The 20,241-nt window shown below is 45.9% G+C and overlaps 1 protein-coding gene across 7 annotated transcripts in view; it reads right to left on the bottom strand.

Annotated features, from left to right (window-relative positions):
- The window catches only part of AMBRA1 (autophagy and beclin 1 regulator 1), a 172,692-nt gene that overhangs the window by 14,392 nt on the left and 138,059 nt on the right, over positions 1-20,241 (bottom strand). For all 7 annotated transcript variants that reach the window (XM_029914974.1, XM_029914975.1, XM_029914978.1 and 4 more), the window contains 3 exons: positions 16,735-16,923; positions 15,723-15,877; positions 1,967-2,106 (listed from right to left, as the gene is read on the bottom strand). In XM_029914974.1, coding sequence (XP_029770834.1) covers positions 1,967-2,106; positions 15,723-15,877; positions 16,735-16,923 — 484 coding nt within the window. The remainder of the gene's footprint in view (positions 1-1,966; positions 2,107-15,722; positions 15,878-16,734; positions 16,924-20,241) is intronic.

The raw sequence follows: 20,241 nt of genomic DNA, 5'->3' as shown, positions 1-20,241 counted from the left end.
CAAAGTGACCCAACAAATCAGGAGAAATGGCAACCCCAAGATAGGCAGGCCAAGCTAGCTCTCTCTCGGGTCAACACAACTTGGTCTGTGACGGAACACTGTTCATGGTGTCAAAGGCTAGTGCTCCCTTGCTCCTGGAAGAGGCCCGGGCTCCTGCAGCTAAGGGTCCCCCAGGCAGCCCAGGATGGCTCCAGCCTAGTGAGGCTGGATCCTGAAGATGACATATGGGGAGAAAAGAGAGGCCAAAGCCAGCTTCATGTTTGGCTGAGGTGTCTGTGACTCACACCAAGTGTGGAGGCCGGGGTTTCACACACAAAAGCCTTTGTGGACCACGACAAACTGGAGGTAGAGATTCTACCTCTGGAGGGGCAGGTCACTTTTGCAAGGGAAGGGGCTGGGAGTTTGGCTGGCATAAAGGACAGTGGCTGGGGCTACAGACAAGACAGTAATGGTGAGGAAGGAGGTCTTGGAGAAACAGGGACTAAGAAGGGTCTGTAACTACAGCATTGGTAAGAATAAAATTATGGTCCAGAATTCTGTGCCAGCTTTGGAGAAGATGCCTTTTAGAGTCCTCTTATAAATGCCTAAGAGGGAGAGATAAGATAATCAGTCTCATGTGCTTTGGGGAAAAAAAGGAGTTAAGAGTAGACTGATCCCACAACTACAGTCATGCCAGAGGGAGGGCAGAAATGGATGGATCCAGCAACGGGGCTAACAGTGGCACAGCCGTTCAAAGAGGCAGGCTCCGTTCTGGAAAGGCACAAGGAGCTAGGGAACGGGGCTCTCAGGACACAGAGCCTGCGGGGAGTGCAGCTGGTGGAACCACAGTCTCAGATGGCAGCCTCTCTTGGGAGAGGCTCCAAAATTTCAGGATGGAATGAAATAGCTACCCTTAGAACAGGGTTTCCTTTCTCCTGAGCCACTGACCTAGCTCAGCTGACAACGGTTCAGTCACCAGTCACCTACGAGGCCACAAGAACTGACCCAAATACACACCCTAGGAAAAATCACCAAAGGCCCTATTAAAAGGCAGAGTGGACACTTCCAACAGCCAGAGACCCTACCAGATCAGTCACACCATACTCTGTGATCTGCAGAACGCCCCGGGAGAAGGCGCTGCACCAAGTGAAGGACAGCATTAGGACGGCCTGGAGGCAGAAGTGGCATTTAGTCGGCTGGAACCCTGCAGCGGCCCACGCAGCAATCAGCCTGATCTGCACTGAAGCACAGAACGCCACGCGCCCCACCTGGCTGGGTCTGGAAATTGATGACAGACCTGGCTGACTCCCAGGGTCTCGAGTAAAAGAATAGACCTCTGTCCTCCAAAACGCCAGAAGGGAAAGGGGTGTCATCAGGACCTAACACAGGAGTGCTGTGGTCCCCCGTCCCCTCCTACCCCTTACTTTAAGACCAGGTAACAATCATTTTGATTTTAAAAGGAGCTTTCCAATCTGCCTTCACTGTTATGAAGCGCAAGCAGAAAGGAAAACAGGCAGGACACAGAGCCAGGTTGCTAGAGATCAGTGGCCTGACAAATTAGGGCTTTAACAATACGCTATTTCCAATTTGATTTCTTGAGTTATGTCTATGGCATTTACACAAACCCAAGACCACCTGTTGACTTTTTCAAAAAGCGTTTAGAAAAGAATATTTGATATCTATGCTTTTGCCTGCAGGGAAACTTTACTATCACTAGGGAACCAGAGAACAAGAGAAAACAAAGGGGAAAAAAAAAACCACTGCCTTAGATTTAAGAAGACATAATAACTAATCCAGTCTTTTGAAGATTTCTGGGACGGAGAGCTAACCCTAGCAACCCCAAGTGACGCAGAGAATGAAGCAGGCTCTAGCAGAATTTCGGTTTCCCTTCTACAAGACTCCACCCCATGGCCAGACCCACAGATGGCCGTCCTCAGCCTGGATGCCCCCCTCCCATCCGTGCTGTTGCCCACCCTGGGCCACTCACTCTGGTCGGCAGATCACCAGGTCTCCTTTGTTGGTACCATAGGCCAGGCCAAGCCCTGGCTCGGGCAGCCAACGGGCAGAGTTGATGCTGACATGTCTCCGCTGGTCGGCAGGCATGGGGTAAAGGACGTTGAAAACTCTCTGGGTGGGGGAGAAAAGAGGGAAGAAAAGAGAGTTCGAGGAGAAACAATTTGTTACCAAGATTAACAAAGTCCCTTCTATGGCCAGAAGCAAGTTCACCACAGGGAGGAAAGTAGCCAGTTAGGCTGGAAACACAAGGCCTCTTACACATACTGCAGAACTTGAGGTGGCCGGGGGAGCCTGGGGCCCTCTTACTTTAGGGAAAGGCTACAACTCTGTCGAGGAGGACGAGGGGACGCTTGGGCTTTTCTGCAAGAAGCTTGCTCGTGCTCTCCTTACAGCCTTTTAGCTCTTCTTACTTCGTGGCTTTAAGGCGGCCCCCTGGAAAGGCGGTCAGAGCTCTGCTCCCTAAGAAGGCCTGCTCCTAACTTTCCCCTGACCAGACAAACCAGTGAGAGCCAAGCTCAACTGGGAGTCCCGTTACCATGGAAATCGCAGCTCTCACAGCAATGGGGAATTGAAGGTGATAGGGGGGCGGGAGGGGGTGATAACACCAGAGAACATTCTTAATTCATCTAATTAAAAGCAATGTTAAAACTGCTATTGTTAAGGGACCTAAAAGGTGTGCTAAGATGTAGGAAGCAGGGAAAGGGGAATCGTGAACACACAGATACATGACTTCTTTCTAGCTTATATAAATCACCATTAAATAGATCATATCCATTTCTCCAAGGGAGAGTCTCTCATCAATAGTAGGCTTATTTCCAAAGCTACTATTTTCTCAGGAGGCAGCTTAGCTGTGGCTAAGGGTTTAGAGCGTAGGTGAAAGAGAGCCTCCAATCTCTGGCCTCTAAGCTGCATGACATTGCACAGCAACTGTAGTCAGAGGACAGGACCGGGCCGTGGGAGAAGGAAGGATGGTGACTTTCCTTCGCGCGACAAAGCCCTGGGTTGGAGTCCTGACACCACTTCTCTAGAACAGTAACTTCTCTAGATCTCAGTTTAAAAAGATACAAGCCCAGGGGCACGTGGGTGGCCCAGCTGGTTAAGCATCTGACTTTGGCTCAGGTCATGATCTTGCGGTTTTTGAGTTTGAGCCCCGTGTCTAGCTCTGTGCTGACATCTCAGAGCTTGGAGCCTGCTTAAGATTCTGTGTCTCCCTCTCTGCCCCTTCCCCACTTGTGCTCTGTCTCTCTCTTAAAAGAAATAATTTATTTTAACAACAACAACAAAACATAAAAAAAAGATATAACACCAATATCAAAATAATTGGAGAGATGAAGAGGCATGGTACGTATGAAATGTCCAGCATAGTGCAAGTTCATAAATGATAACTGTTGCTATTATTATCGGGAATCTACATCTGGGACTTCAAAAAAGATGGTTAGTTAGGGTCTACGAGGAGGACGTAAAGCCGAGAATCTATAAACTGGAGTTTTAGTTAATGTTTTTTTCCCCCTTTTAGCCTCTTTAGGTTTTAATCTATTAAATGGTGATGAACTACATCTGCTTTTCCCTGTCCCCAGATGGAAAAAAACAAAACAACAAAACAACAACAACAACCAAAGGAAGCCCAAATGAGACGTGGTTTAGAAAGTAGTATTAAAAAAGGAATTTAGGGTGGTAAATAATTGTTACTTTTCAAATTATCCTGATGAAAGATTTAAAATAGAAAAAAAAAAAAAAAAGGAGGAAAGAAGTAAAACTTGAGCTAAGGGTCCTGCATGTGGGAATACTCGTTCATGTGCCTGGGGAGTCTGTCTGTCTGTCTGTCTGAAATGCTTTCCCTAGGACGGGCTCTAGAATGGAGAGCAGAGCGGCCCGAATCCCCAGCATACTGGCACACACACAGAGAATCCTGTTATGAATAATTTTCCAGGTTCTGTGGTGCTGAGAAATGTGCCTGGGCGGCTAATGGCACACCGCCCGGACGGCCCTGCAATGGTCCTGAGGTTGAATGGGTCTCCTGCAGATATGGAACTGGTTTGGTTTTGAGGCAGAAGACTGACGGCACCACAGCTGCTGCTTTAAGAACCTCCTGTGCCCTCCCTTTCTGACTCAACTCCAAATGTAAGAATTAGCAAAAATCTTTGGTCTAACTGAGGAGACTACTAAAAAAAGAGCCCAATGGAGTTTACGAATTTCTAAGCTAGTCATGTAGAACATGGTCGCTTGACCTCTGGGTAGTCTCTTCCTTGCACACAGATCTCGGGCAGGCGCTCCGAACGAACTCACGGCTACTGCTCTCTACCGGCCTCGGTGGCGGACTCTCCGTGGAGCTGGCAATACCTGTCTTTTCCCTTTGCACTAATCAACCCTTTTCCTTCAAGTCAGGGGATGGGGTGTGGTGCCTTTACCCTTTCTCACAAAGGTTTTCCTTCCCAGAAGATAAATCAATAGTTTCTGTCCCGTGTAAAGGCCACGTGGTTAAATGAGTCGGGACACACACTCAGAGGACAAACAACCATGTCTGGGATCACTGACTGTTTAACTCTCCTTCAGCCCGAGGTCAGGTGGCATGAGTGGGGCATACCAGGGTTCAGGAGGGATGTGTGCTAATTTTAGTGGGCTGGGTGAGGGGAGCTTCGATCTTGGCCGGTGGCAGCTCTACAAAGCTTCACAAGGAGTCTCACCTGCAGTCACAATGATTCATTCATAACTGCAGGGAGCTGGGCAGAGAAAGCCTTGCAAGAAGGGGGATAAAAAGGTTTTAGTAAAGTAGATGCTTTAAGGTTGTGCTGAGTTTTTGATGGAGGTCTCAAAGAGGAAGAGAATTCTTCTAGAAATGTTCCAGACCAGGAAGTAAGCAGAGAAGCCTCTCGTATGTCACAAGTTTACCTTTTATAGTCTGTTGTTGCAGAAAAATTAACAAGCAAATACTAACAATTTGCTTCTAAGCACAAGAACTTAGTCTGGAGACAAAACCCTCAAAAGACCAGTATGACGGATGACCCAGCTCAGGTGAGACAAGGTCAGATGGACTGGGGATAAGTAATTGAAAGTTGAGACCCTCAGATCTTGCCGCACAGAGAGTCACAACCTCTATGGCCATAGTAGTCATGGGACATCAATTTGTTCTCTGACAATGGCAGTCCTCCCGGGCCCCCCACCCCTGTCACGTCCTTAAACACTGTTGAAAGGGCAGTTCCTAAGTGCCCATCTCCTCTAGTGTTTGGGTATTAGACTAAATCCTGCTTTGTGGCAGGAAGCCAGAAGATCCCACGTGAGGATCAGCAGCCTCCAGGACTCCTGATAAGCACCTGCTTGCTGATCATACTCTAATGTCGGGGTGGGAAGGAAGAAGACGAGAGACAGAGGATGCAATAAGAGCACAGAGGGTGGGGATGGGTAGGACTGTGATTTATAGTCCTGAGAGGCCACCCGGCCCAATACCACACATGCCTGAAACTAAAGGAGCCCAGAGGAATGAGAGAACATGGCCCATTTTCAGCATCATCCAGAAATGGACTTTTGCTCCATTCTCTGGCTGGAGCTCTCAAAGCACCTCATGATTAGTCAGCCCTAGTGACAAGAAGAGTATCTGCTCAACAAATTCCCCAACGCTGACAGGCGGTTCGGCAGCTCTGGCCACTCCCCCAACATTTCTGCTTTCAGCCATCAGTCTAATCGACCCAGTGACTGGGGGAGCCGTCAGCTGTCTCCTTCCCAGTTCCAGGGGGCTCCAGCTCTGTACACTCAAGGTTCATCAGAACTGACAAGAAAGAGGATCTGAGATCGTGTTAAGGGACAGCTCTGGCCTTCACTTAAAGGCACACCAAATAAAGGTTTTCTTACCACTCGTCAAGGACAAAGCTGTGTGACCCATCAAAAATCCCTCTTTCCCTCTGACAAGAGAGACACCCATGAAGCTGCACCACCAAATTCCATTAAGTTAGAGGAGGATTATCAAGACCCGGGGACCCTCTGTGGGGCTGGATACAAAACCCAGCTGCTGACTGACGGTGGCAGAGACCTGGTTTCACCTGCTTTGGCTACAGCTGTTCCCTGGCATGTGACAAGTGCTGACAGCAACCCCTCCCCAGGCAGATGGTTCTCCTTTCTGTCTAACCTCTACAAAGGGAACTGAAATCAATGGGCCAGGAAGTCTGTGCCACCCCAGCACATTACCAGGGAATAAGTCAGGTTGCCAGGATCTTTATGGTTCTAAGAGACTGGGAGAAGAGAAGGATTCTTTCACTTCTGGGGTCCAGGACCATCTCGTGTACCACCTGTCTTTCCATCCCTTAAACTCTACCCTACTTAACAGAAGTAGGAGCCAAAGAAAACAATTCCCAGATCAAAACTAAAGGGATCTTGTTTCTTGTTCAAAGACAGGGAAAGAATCAGAGGCAACCAGAGTTGCTCAGTGGGAAACCTTCCTCTTCACCCTTTTAAATTTTAGAAGAAAAATGTACTGCTGCCCTCAAGAAGATGTTTTCTTTTCAGCTGCATATCAATAAAACTCAGACCATTAGTCTGAGTGGCAAACTGCACTGGTCAGATCAGCTAGGATAAGAAGCTAAAAGAAAAAACTCGTGGTTATCTTGTCTGTATTCTTGGGGAGTCTCGTCATCTGTAAAACTGGAACAGCTCCAAGAGGTCGAGCGCACTCAGTAGATCTCCCCTGTTTTAACTAAGGCAATGGAAGCTGGTGGAAGGAAGGAGACAACCGGAAGCAGACTGACCCCAAGAGAAGGCCCAAGCCAAGAAGAAGATAGGAACTGTGAGGAGGAGAAATGCCTTCTCAGTAGTGATGGAGATCAAGGGAGGCCTTAAGCCTTTAGAGAGGGTTACCAGAGGAAAATTAACTCTTGGAAGAGGGAAAAAAATCAATGGAAAGCAGATGCTAAGAGACAGCTGACCTTTCCATTGGAAATGGATGGCTACACATCTTGTCTGAGGCTGAGAAATGCACAAATCCCAGAGCAGCCAGGGGGAGGAGAACTCTGCTCACCTTTTATCTTTTCTTCCTTTCAAGCTGTTGATTTACTTAGATTCATGAATTACTTAAGTTTCTTCATCCCTAGGAACATCTGTTTTCCAGAAATTTTAATTTCTTTTACTGTCTCTAAGCCTTCTTTATATTCTACTCTGGAGTTTAGAACTTGTAGGAGGTTGCTTTTTTTTTTCTAAAAAAATTTTTTAATGTTTATTTATTATTGAGACAGAAACAGAGCATGAGTAAGGGAGGGGCAGAGAGAGAGGGAGACACAGAATCCGAAGCAGGCTCCAGGCTCTGAGCTAGCTGTCAGCACAGAGCCTGACGTAGGGCTCGAACCCACAATCCGTGAGATCATGACCTGAACCGAACTGGACACTCAACTGACTAAGCCACCCAGACACCCCAGGAGGTTGCTTTTAAAGTGACCATTTAAAAATAAGAATCAGAATATGAGCTCACCTAATTCTCCCCTTTATTCAGCTGAAGCAGGAACAAATCTGCCTAGATCACCCTTGCCCAAACCAAAGCTCTCCCAACAGAAAAAGAGCAATAGCTCCTTTTCTTAACTTTTTTTTTTTTTAAAGGAAGTTCTAGGTGCACCTGGGTGACTCAGTCAGTTAAACGTCCGACTTTGGCTCAGGTCATGATCTCGCAATTCGTGGGTTCAAGCCCTGTGTTGGGCTCTGTGATGACAGCTCTGAGCCTGGAGCCTGCTTGGGATTCTGTGTCTCCTTCTTTCTCTGCCCCTCCCTGGCTCGCATGAATTCTCTCTCTCTCAAAAATGAAAAACTAAAAAAAAATTAAAGTAAGTTCTAGGCTCAATGTAGGGCTTTAACTCACATCCTGAGATCAAGTTGTACATTCTACCAACCGAGCCTGCTGGGCACCCCCTTTACTTAACTCTTGGAAAGTGTTGCCCTCTGCTGCCGTTGATGGTCTGCTGCCTTGAAGTCATTTCTGGCCAACCTCTTGTGATTTGCTGGGATCTGAAAACTCTGTCTTGCTCACTCATTCCTCTTAAAGAGCTCCCAAAGAGCAGAGGAAAAGAAGTTTATTTTTCAATTGGCCTGATGCTTTCCAAAGGCCATCTCAAGCCTTTAGGACAAATCAGAGAGGTTACTTCAGCTGAGCGATCTACTTTGGTGCTAAATGAAATACCAAGGCATTTAATGATCCTGGAACAAATTAAAATAATTATTTCCTCCTATTCCCACATGTCTGTGCACAGTAAGTTCTTGAACTTCCTTGGCTTCATGAATCTCAAAGGAAATGGCCAAATGAAGAGCTGTTCTAGAGATTCACCTTAGATAAGACAGTCTTTCAATATATTCCAATACATCTAATATGTTTTAGTTGATATATATTTTTGGAAGAAGAGTTTTGAGGACAGTTAAACATTAAAATACTTTGTATTTATACTTGAAATACATTAAATACTTTTAGCTTCTACAAATGCAAGGATTGGTTCTACCAATTCTTGAAAAAAAACCCAACTGCCTGCCTTTTGCTTTTGAAGCAATCTACTGGGAATCTCTCACCATGTCTCAGTGCTGGGACTAGAACTCTGAGAACCTGATATTGGGTAAAATTGTGAAATGAGCAGGACGTTCCCTATTTTTGGACTGATTATCTCCTTGATAGTTTTATTCAATTACCGTTATGGAGATATGTGCTAGACACACTGATGATGCCAGTGAGCAGGGGTGTATGTTCATGCATGTGTAGGAAATACACGTGCACAAGATATCAAAGGGACACACATTCCTGGAATGTTCCTGAGTGTCTTCTGCGTGCCACGTGCAGGGAAGGCTAGGAATACAGCAGTGCAAAGACAAGTCAGAAAGCCTATGGTGGGAGCGTCTGGGTGGTTCAATCAGTTAAGCATCAGACCCTTGATTTTGGCTCAGGTCATGATCTCACAGTTCGTGAGTTTGAACCCCATGCTGGGCTCTGCACTGACAGCATGGAGCCTGCTTGGGATTGTCTCCCTTCCACCTCTTGTGCTCTCACTCTCAAAATAAACAAACATTAAGAAAAAGGGGGTGCCTGGGTGGCTCAGCCGGTTAAATGTCCGACTTCATCTCAGGTTTGTGGGTTCAAGCCCCACTTCAGGCTCTGTGCTGACAGCTCAGAGCCTGGAGCCTGTCTTCAGATTCTGTGTCTACCTCTCTCTCTGACCCTCCCCTGCTCGCTCGCTCGCTCTCTCTCTCTCTCTCTCTCTCTCACACACACACACACACACACACACACACACACTCTCTCTCTCTCTCTCTCTCTCTCTCAAAAAAATATACTAAAAAAAAAGCATTAAAAAAAATTAAAGCAGCAGCAACTCCCGTGCAGCAAGAGAACAGGGACCAAGTCCATTTTCTGTACTGTCTTCCCAGACCTCACAAAGTATCTGGCCCATGGTAGGGGCTCAATAAAACTTCGTTGAGTGAAAAGAACGCCACACAGAATAGGCTGCACTCTACTGAGAGGCCATGAAGAAAAGAAATCACTAGAGTTACTCTAGAGGAATCTGTCATGGAAAAATTCACTGAAACTAACTGCAGCTCGACTGTTATTTTTAATGTTTTAGCTTGCCCCCTCCCTTCTCTGACAACGTGCATCAGAGACACCCCTGAATTCTCCCATACTGCCTCCCCCTTTCCTGCAATGTGCTGAAGAAAGCCACTGTTTGAGGATAGATGCTTTGTGCCACATCTCAGAAGTCAACTTTAAGATAATTGCAGCGGAAGCAGCTTTTAATCAACTGACAGGCAGCTTTATGAAAATTAATGAGGACAAAATCTTAGGAAGGAGTAAATCATTTCTGACAACAAAGCTGTCTCTCTTTTATCCCAATCTCCCCTTGAAGAAACAGTACCCTTCCAGGGTACAAAAATAAAATATATTTATTTTTAGTTTTTGCTACTCCCAAGGCCAGACAAGATTAAGAAAGGCTAATTCCCTTAGATTTCTGGAGAATACTCTGGATTGAACTAGAGTTCAGGGTGACTTTTGAAAATCAAACTTTCAGAATCTAGGGAAGTAGAGATGAGTAGCAGATTATGGCAGAGGCTAAATTCAGGGCAAAGAGGTTATCATGAAGATCTTATTCTGCAGCATGGAGCTAGGACAGGCCCAAAGAGCCTGTGCCTGTTAGTTACATCAACACTGGCCAGGGCCACAGTGCTGGACACCCAGACTGCCCCAAGATCTAAGCGACAATTTAGTTATGACTAATTTGGGCACTTTGGATATAAGCCTTTTCTGTGGTTCATTTTAATCAATTTATAGTTATAATCAGTCATCACTAGGCTCCGTGAAGATGGCTATAAAAGTGACAGAAAATGGCTATAAAAAGACAGAAAGGCAACTGATGTTTCTTTATAACCAGGATGATATCCATTAATGGGCATCATAGTGCTGTGTCCCATCCAAGGATAACAGTGAGTGGAATGTTGGAAAAAGGAACTGAAGAAGTACTCCTTTTGATGGGGAAGGGGCTGGAGAGACAGCCAAAGATAGCTTCTCACTTTTTAAGTCATAGTATCTCTGTATTCTATAGTGCACAGTCAGGCAGGCATAGCCTTGTGGTTAAGAGCTCAAGTAAAGTCAACTGTGGGCAAGTAAGAATTTTAATCAGAAACGAAAAAGCATTAGTTTTTAAAGTCCTATGACTAGGATGTTAGCACATTCCAAAATGCTTTAGGTTGGAGGCACACATCAATTTCTCAACTTGCTGGAAGTATCTGCAAGATATTATTTAGGCACCATGGAAGTAAACCAGATAAGGTTCCAGAGATAACGAGAGCAGAAAGGAAAAGGACAAAGTTACATTGACAGGTGAGATGTAACTAGAATCCCCATGCAGTCAGTGACTGGTTCTCAATCTTGACTGATTGCGCAGTCACCTGCAGGGCTTGGTAGACGGGGATGGCTGGGCCCCACCACTACCTGATTCAGCAGGCTTCACGTGAGGCTGAGAATCTGAATTTCTACGACGTTCTCTGATGATGCTGATGTGGTCCCAGGGGAGTACACATTGAGAACCACAGCCCAGTTAGTTACGAGTAGATCATAGGTCTGTTAAAAATGGCAACAAATCCGCATTCCTTCCCTGCTGCCTAGACGATGAGGGGGGGATGCATACTTCCAGAGCCAGAGCCCTGGGGAAAGAAGGTATACATGGGGACAGTCCCCCACTGAAGAGCAGAACTCTCAAGGGGAAGAAGTAGGGGAGGAAAGGAGTGAAGAGGAAGAGAGACAGGGAGAAGAAAGGAAGAGAAGGGGGTGGAGGGGAGAGAAATGGGAGAGAGGGAAGAGAGAGAGAGGGGCTGGCTGTCTTTCCAACACCCCTCCAAACTAAAAATCTGTCTAGGTAATAGCTGTGCAACAGTTGAATGCAGTTTTGCCATATAACCACAAAGAAAAAGCTCTCAATAAAATGGACTCTTAAGTATTTGAGGCTTTGCCTTAAAGAGCACAATGCTGTTCCAGAGAGAAAGTAGAGCTAAATTGCTTTCTCTCCCAGAGCTTCTCCCATCCAAGTCAAACGATGGTGTCCTCACCCATCACTTCTGCCAATAAAATGAACAGAGAGAAAAGCAAACCAGCACTGGTGTGATTCAAGCAACCAGTGCCCCTGGGACCTGTAGGGATCACGCAGTGAGGATCCTCTTCAGCTCTTACTGAACCACGTCTATGCCCTCAACCCCCACCTGTTGGGGCGGGGAAGGTCTATGCATCTGAGGAAAAAAAGAATACACCGCACCTCAATTCCTGTGTTGAAAGCACTAATCTCTATTCCTGCTTTCCGGCTCAAAAATGTCCCGGCACCACTCCCTAGCCCCTACAGTAGCTGCCCTAGGTAAAATAGCACTTATTACTGATACAAAAGTGGAAGAACAGTCTGGTGTAGGACTATTTCTGGTGTCATTAGTAATTTTGTATTTTTGTTATTATGCTTTCACTTGGTTACAACCAAAGTTATTACAATGTGCAAGTTGCCACTATTTTAGAAAATTAATTGCAGTTTTCTGTGACAATATTATGCCTTGTTCCAATTAGAAAATGAAAGCAGAGAGGGCACACAGGCAGTTTAGTGCTTTGAGAATTTAGCATAACTTGAGCTCAGCAATCTCTAAATGCCTAACTTAAAAAGCCAAACAGAAACTAACAAAGAGCCTCCCAGGCTCGAGCATAGGGGAGTCAGACAAAAATAAGACCCTGAGTCACAGTGCATAGCCAGCCTGGAGGAGCCTGGAATGGGCAGAAGGGAGGGGACGGTCAAATATGTGCTCAGTCTTATTTCTCCAGATTTGCCAACCACACCAAAGTCAGGAAGACTGAGCCTAAGCTCAGAAGCAGAGAAGGGAAAACTCAAAAAGACCCTGATCCTAGAAACAAGGGTAAAAATTAAAATGGCTCAACATGGGGGCAGAACAGAATCCAGCATGCAGACATTCATGGGAGAGCCCTGGAGGGCAACAACTGAGGGAAGACAGGAGGGGAAGGCACAGAGAGCCAACAAGCTAAGTAAGGTCTGGCAGGAAATGGAGCACAAAGGCCACTATGCCTACGACAGGATTAGCCAAGGATCCAAGAACCACGCATAAAACCACGAGTAAACCAGAGACTGTGTTTCTCTGCCTTGCTGAAGGGCCTGAGGGCAGGAACCCAAAATGCAGAAAGGAGTCCCTAAGAAGGGCGGCTCTCACACTTCAGTGTGTTATCGAAATTACATGGAAAGCTTGGTGAACACAGGCAGGTATCTGCACCCCTCCCGCCCCATTCTTATGCGGATATGTAGGCCCCTACGGTCATTGTCTTTTTTGACAAGGACCCCATGTGTTCTAACACAGGTTGTTGGAGGAGCACAGTTTGAGAAGCACTGATCTAGAGGTCTGAAGAACTGCTTAGAATAAACGCATCAAGGCAAAGCAGCGATTAGTAATTCATTTTCAGAAGAGTTTTCATATGGGACTGAGTTAAGAGATCATCTCTTGGGGAGAGATGTCACTTTAGTGGGAATTAAAATAAGGTAAGTCAATGCTCTGGAGGATGTTCTCCTGGGAATGTCTGTTGACCCAACAAGCTCACCCCTCTGAATATTACCACGGTGATTTCCAAGAGGGAACACCAAAAAGAAGGGGAATGAATTCTGGGTAGAGAAGCCTGAGTATAGGCCTGTCACCCACAAAAGCATTCCTTCAAAGACAGAGCGTGACATTACAGATGGAGACACCCACCTATACTTACCTGTGCAAAGAGAAAGATGCTCTACTGTCCCATAAAACCCTCGCTCCCTGTTCTCAGACAAAAAGGCACTTCTTGCCTTAAACGGTGGTACAGCACAGCTATCCAAAACAGCTGGTGTCTTCCCGTCCACCAACGACTGAAATTCAGGGGCATTTGCTGAGTGCTTTGGTGCCTTTGGATGTTAAGGGGCAACCAAGACCTGGAAAACCAGAAACCTTTCTGTAGTGCAGGGGTTTAAAGGCAGATGTGGTGGATATGGGGTGAGAAAAACTTTGTTCAGTAGCCTGGATCCTGTCTCTTAGGTGAGAGGAATACTTCCCAAATGGGAGCTTTCTAGTTACTTCAGCTCCCTAAGTGGCAGATGGTGCCTTCTGAGAATCAAAAAAGCCTCACTAGGAGGCCAGAGAAATAGCTCTGGTCACGAGGCATGCAGCAGCTGGCTAGCTGCCCTGAGCCCCTTAGCAGGACAGCCCTGGATTGCCATATCTCCTCAGCATACTCTCCCAACTGCACTCTCTGAGCTGCCAGCCCCATGTGACAAAATCTTGGCTTCCGCCCTGTAGCTGCTTGCCCTTAGCCAGATGTTTCTAGCTACTTATGGAAAAGAGGAACCTTGCTGGGATGGGGGACTAGCAGCCTGTGCCCAGGAGCTGGGCAGGAGCCCTGGCTTCCGGAAGAGACTGGAGATGTCCATTAGTGTTGCCGAAATCAGATCCTGTCACTTAATGATTATAAACAATTATTCCACAATTGGGCAGGAAGGGTTTAGAAGAGCAGCTGTCAGGACCAGGATTCTGGATGGTGCAAGGCAAACACCAGGTACTCTTACCATCCAAATCTGCTGAAGAGAAGCAAAATAAGAATAAACTAAACCTCAACGTTCATCCTCAAATAACTAGGGAAGAAAACAGACCTGTGAACTTCCCAGAATGTTTTCTCCCAATCACCTAATACCGGATATTTACACAGTCGTCTGGAATTCACGAATTAGGACTTCCCTGGTAGTATGGTATCAAGAGCACAGACTGCCTGTTTCATGCTTCCCCCTTTCAGAGGCCTGGTGGGACATGCTGTCACCTCTCACTGGTTCTGCTCGATACCACCTAGAAATGCTAAGGAGAACACTTGCCTTGAGATCCTCTTTCATTCATTCAGCTTCTCCTACGTGTCAGGTTCCTTATTAGTACTTGGACTTCATAAAGGTGAAATGGATATGGTCTTCACTCTCGAGCTCACAGTTCAAAAGAGGAGAATGACACGGAAACAAGTAAGTGCAGTCTGGTGTGATGAGTGTTAACATGAGTGCCAGGAGCCAGGTACGGTGGTGGCACAAGGAGGGAGTGATTTAGAAGAGCTACAGATGTCAGGTTGAGAGAGAGAAGGACGCTCCAGGTAAAGGCACACTGACAAGAAAGAGCCCTCTGAAATTCAGGGTGCTTGAAAGTGGTTCAGTAGAGTTGGATAGAGGGTCCCTGTAGGAGATGGGAGGGAGAAGAGGCTGGCGACAACTATGCTAGGCCACCTACTTTCTGTCACTTTCTACACAGTGGATCCTATCTCTGGCTTCTTTTTTTTTTTTTTTCTTTTAAACAAATGCTTCCATTCCAGGCATCAAACATCTATACACAGCACTAAATGAAGGGCCCTGGGGGATATGCCCCTAAGGAGCTTACACTGAACCTAATTGGGCAGATTAAACATACACACCACTCAGCTAAAGCAAACACAAAACAACACATAAACAAGTGCATAAAACTATAAATGGCAGGGCACAAAGTGCTAAGGGAATTCACAGGTTCTTAGCTTGAGACAGAGCTTAAATACCATCTAATTAGAGAACCGTTCAAATGCTCAATTCCCCTAGGCAAAAGTGAATGAGCCCCCACGGGAACTCTCAGAAACTAGCAGGGTTGAGTTTAGAAGGCCATTAACCCCACGATGCCCAGAAGGCTTTTGCGGCAGTAGCAGAGCGGTCCAGGTCCACCGCAGACAAGAGAGGGGCCCAACAGGACCTTCCTCTGCTAGTGAAATGGATGAGATGGTTAAGAGCACAGCAGCTACCCAAAGGCCTCATCCTCCAACATGATTACAACCCATGGGAAAGAACACTTCACAGTATACCATTTATCAATTTTCATAATTTGCTTTTTCAAAAAAATTTTTTTTGTTACATAAGCTTAAATACTTCACTGGGTCCTTTAAGTATCTCTAGACTAAAGGTCTCATATTGACGTAAGGAGGTACTCTGTTTGGTCTTCATCCAGAGACACGTTGAGGCCTCTGGGGAGCTCAGCTCAGGAACTAGGGTGGGAGAAAGTTCCTGCTTTTGAATAGTCCAGAATTTCCAAAAGTGAAGACTGCAGTCTTTCCTTAGTCTTTACGAACATGCTACCTCTAGTCCAGGCTGGGAGATAGCGTCATTGCCCTTCACTACCCTACCCAGCTTGGAGAGCTGCCCGACAGTGGAGGCATGAGCCCTGGCACTCACCCTCATGGAGGTCTCGCCACCATGGGCCTGTTGTAGCCGGAAGACCTGGGCCACCATGTGTTCTGTGGAGGGATGCAGCAGGATCCTCCTCGAGGCCAAGCCCACCATTACGTATCGGCCCATTGGGGACAGGCTCACCGAAATGGCATTGGGACCTGAGAGCCAACAGAACAGAGAGACATTTCCCAGAGTTCTTGCTATTACAAGGAAATAATGTTCCCTTTCAGTCTTTTCTCCTTATTTTCAATTTGCATCTTCGGTTACCCAAGGGCTCCCTCGTGGGAGTATAGTGAAGAGTACAACGAGAAGGTGTCTCAAGTGTTGAATGCAGTGTTTGACATATAGAAAGTACTTAACAAATGCTAACCACTGTCATCATAGAATCACATTTTTAAAAATTGGTGCCATACTGAAAATACTATTTCAAAATCTATTTTCACTTCTTACATTAGGACCATTTTTCCACCGTTAAATATTCTTCAATAAGAGCGTTTTAAAGGCCAGATGATATTTTACCCTATCAATGCACCTTCATTAATTTAAGCAAATCTTCAGCATTTGACATTTTTCTCTATGATAAGTAACACTGCTGTGAACATCCTTGTACATAAATCTCTGTATAGTTTTCTGATTATTTCCTTAAAAATGGGATTGCTGGATTGAAGGGAACAATATTTTAGGGGCTTTTAATACACAAAGCCAAGCTGCCTCACAGTATAGGAGTGTGCCTGCCGCCCCAAGCCATGACCAAAGCTCCTCCTTTTTCTGCGGCGATCACAGCAGAAGCGTGTTGGTGAGGCTGTCATGGCAGGAAGGGCTCTTATTCTGAGAAGACTCCTCTGTAACACTACCAGCCAAGACCCCTGCCCAGCAATCTTCCTCTGGCCTGTGCCCCAGGGAAGGAGGGGCAGGCTATGGCCAGCACTCCAACCTAAGCTGTGCCTCACCTAGGAATGCCCACGCAAAGACACCAGCATCCCTTGGTCACTAGGTTGGGCTTCCATTCCCTTACCAAATCGCTTGGTGTACAGCATTTCACCCAGGTTATGGGGGGCCAAGGAGTACACTGCCAGGATGCCTTCATCAGGAAAGCCCCTCTGGCTGCTAGGGATGAAAGCTGCCAGGAGCTGGCCATCTGCAGAAATGTCACAGCTGGCATCGTTGTAGATCTTGCAGTTCTGCACCAGCACATTCACGGAGGCTGCATCAGACAAAGAAAGAAAAGAGGGTAAGAAAGTTTGGAGTTGATGATGTGAAAAATTCTGGGCCAAGAAATTTGGGAGCCTTCCTCAGGGCCTGAACCCTCTCTAGAAATGCTAAAGGCTGCCTTATCAAACTAAAATGTCATTGAAGAAGCAACACAAGAGACAGGAAAGATATGTCTCTTTTACCATTTTAATCGGAAACGATAGATAGTCAACACAATCACAACCACCTGCTGAGTCTTAGCTCACACATAGGAAACATCATTTGAGAGATTAGATATGGAAAAAGTTATTACAGATTGTTCCTGGAGAGCTACTCAGCAGCTGTTATTGTCCAAGAGATCAAAACTAAGATGAATGAAAATGCAAAACCACTGATCCCAAGAGAAAGGTGATACAGGTAAAGCTTCCTTGGAGTGAGAATTCTACTGCACACATGCTATGCGACATTGGAGAAGAAAGTCCTTTCATGAGTTTGTGTCCTACTTTCTCATTTAAGGGAAATGAAACATCTAGAGACTTCAAACTTCTGGACAGGTCCTTGCTAATACCTGTCCCTAACTTCACAAGAGAGGACAGGAGAAACACAGTCAGCTGTGGCTGGATGGCTGGAACTCTTCATTTCTCACTATGCTGCAGGTCTTATCAATACCATAAGCAAACAGCCAGGGGCAGCCCCAGTCTGTACTGGGCAGCTACAAAGAATTATGCACAGGGTCAGCCAGGCAGCAGGCTCAGCAGAAGGGAGTAGGGTGGGGGTGGGGGCAGAATGTGGGGAGAATCTGCTCCATGTGACAGGACTGAGATGTCGGCCAGCACTGGGTCTGTGCCTGCCCGCCTTGCTTTGGTTTTCATTTAAGTATCCGAAGTCCACTGTGTAATTCCCTGCCAATAGGAAGCAGGGTATCCTCGATGTGAGCTTGGGGGCAGAGTGCCCACAACACGGGCACAAGAAGAACAGCACAACACATCCAAAGGGACCAAGTTCCTCTGGGCTTTGTCTCACTTAGATCTACTTCAAATGCACATGAACACAAACTTTTCAGTCCTTCTTTTATTTGAAGGAGACTACTTGAATGTCCATTGTCAAAAGCATTATGGCTTAAAAGAAAAAACAAACAAACAAACAAACAACAACAACAAAAACAAAGCCAAGTTCAGCTGTCCTCACCAGATTCCAGGTGATCTATTCCAGGAAGCCAAAAGGCCTGCCCTGGAAGGTCAAGGGCAAGTTTCCCCAGGAAAGTAAGGAAAACAAAACAAAGAACTGTTTTTCAGGGGCCTTGAGGCTTAGGAGCTCAGGGACCTGCAGTGATTTTTAACACTCTATATTCTTTCTCCTTTCCCTAAATGTTGTTAATGAAGCCACAGAGATGACAAAGTAGATCAAAAAAAGACATCAGAACACATTGATTAGGCTATTGTGCCAACTCTTGGGGGCTGACACCTACAGCACCATCACACATAAAACCGTGGAGGGACCACAAGGATGGTTCTGTTTGCTAACTAATAAAATAATGACATCCAAATATTCACTGCAATCACCATTAGGGCTCTGTACTGCTCAACTTCCAACCCACCATCTGCTCTAGGCTGTGTGGCTAGATTTATCTAGTTAGCACTGAGACCGTCTGCTCCTTACTCAGGGTCCCAAGCCTGGTGCCAAAAAATGACAATCTTTTCCTCCTTCCCTAGACTGACACATGATTCCAGTTGGCGATATATAAAAAGAGAAAAAAAACAAAGGAATGGGGGGAGCTTCGGGAGTGAGTCCATCTTGACCTTCTAAACTTGAGGCTGGCATAACCCTCAGAAAGATAAAAAGAAACTGACAATTGAGACGATAACCACCAAACTTTAACAGTTTTGCACAATTACCATTTTATCCACATTTAATATCTTAAAAACTCATGATGGGTATTTTATGAAAGTAGACTTTCCTATCTTGCTGATACATAGATCTTACACGTGTTAACATATTAACTCAGCTCAACATATAGAAACCTACAGTAACCATCAGAACTCACCACCAATGTAAAATAAAAAGCATTTAACTGCTTACTGTCAGATTAATTCCCAAGGGGAGCCAGGGTTGGAAGGAGAGTACAAGTAAGGTTTTACTTCTTCTGGAAAGCTTGGCTCTAAGCTGCTGAAAAACTGGGCATACAGATAGAAATGCATTTTGTCAGCCTCCAATCCAAGCCACTGTGTTTGTGTTTACTACATCATGATAAGTCTTAATCAATGGCCACCTCCCAAATTTTGTTCCCTCCCCACCAACTCCACCCAGTTTCATAAGTGCTTGAAGTCAATGCAGGGAGCTCACAGACAGACATACAAATAACAAATGAAAAGAGAATGCTGAGAACTCAGGCAGAGTTTCTCCAGACGTCCATTTATCATAGCAACTATGCAGCTAGTGACCCGGGGCTCACTCCTGCCCTAATGAAGGGGATGTGGCAGGCACACAGTGATTTGGTAGCTTTGCTTCTGTGAGCGCTGGGTGGTGTGTTTACAATTTCATTTTTATTTCAAAGTTCCAATTAGCGGCTTACATTTGCTGCTCGTTGTCTATTAATTTCCCACATGGAAATGGAAATGTTCAGTTACAATAGTGAGTGGTCACTGCTCCAATTCACTTGTGCGGCTTCTCCTCAAGAGACTGAAATTCTGATGAGTTAATTTTCACAGGGAGTGATTTCTTGTTTTCTTGGGCCACAGGATAGTGATGCACTCATGACAAGGACAACTCACCCTTTTCGGACTGAACAATGATGGGAGCAGGTAGAGAAAAAGGTGACGTGAAATAAAGCCTAAGACACTGGCAAACCACACACCTGCAGAAATCTTTGTTCTGCTCCCTGCCTCGCCTTATCACAGTGCTTCTCCAGTATTAGCAGCACCAGAATCACCTGGGGGGCTTATTCAAACACAGAATGTTCAGGGGAGGGCTGAGAATTTGCATTTCTAACAAGTTCCCAGGTATCTCTGATGCTGCTGGCCTGGGACCACACTTGAAAACTGCTGCCTTACCAAGCAGTCCTTGATCCCTGAGCTGTAGCTCCAGCAAGCTGCCCTGCACTTAAAGGCAAAACACATGTGGGGAAGGGTGATGGGGTAGCTCAGAATGAAAATCAAGGTTAGGAAAGAAAGGGTTTTTCAAATCAAAGCTGCTTAAGAGCTTCAGGGGGCAGCTCCAGGGGGAGAAAAAATGATGCAGAAGACAGCAGGAAGCCATGTTCCAGACTCTGCAATGTAATCTCCTCCTAATTATAAATGATTTCCAAGTAAAAATGCCCTAGCAGGGAAGGGGA

This window comes from Suricata suricatta, chromosome 11 (assembly GCF_006229205.1).
Source record: "Suricata suricatta isolate VVHF042 chromosome 11, meerkat_22Aug2017_6uvM2_HiC, whole genome shotgun sequence".
In the NCBI taxonomy this organism is placed as follows: Eukaryota; Metazoa; Chordata; class Mammalia; order Carnivora; family Herpestidae; genus Suricata; species Suricata suricatta.
This window is presented reverse-complemented; position numbering and strand designations above follow the sequence as displayed.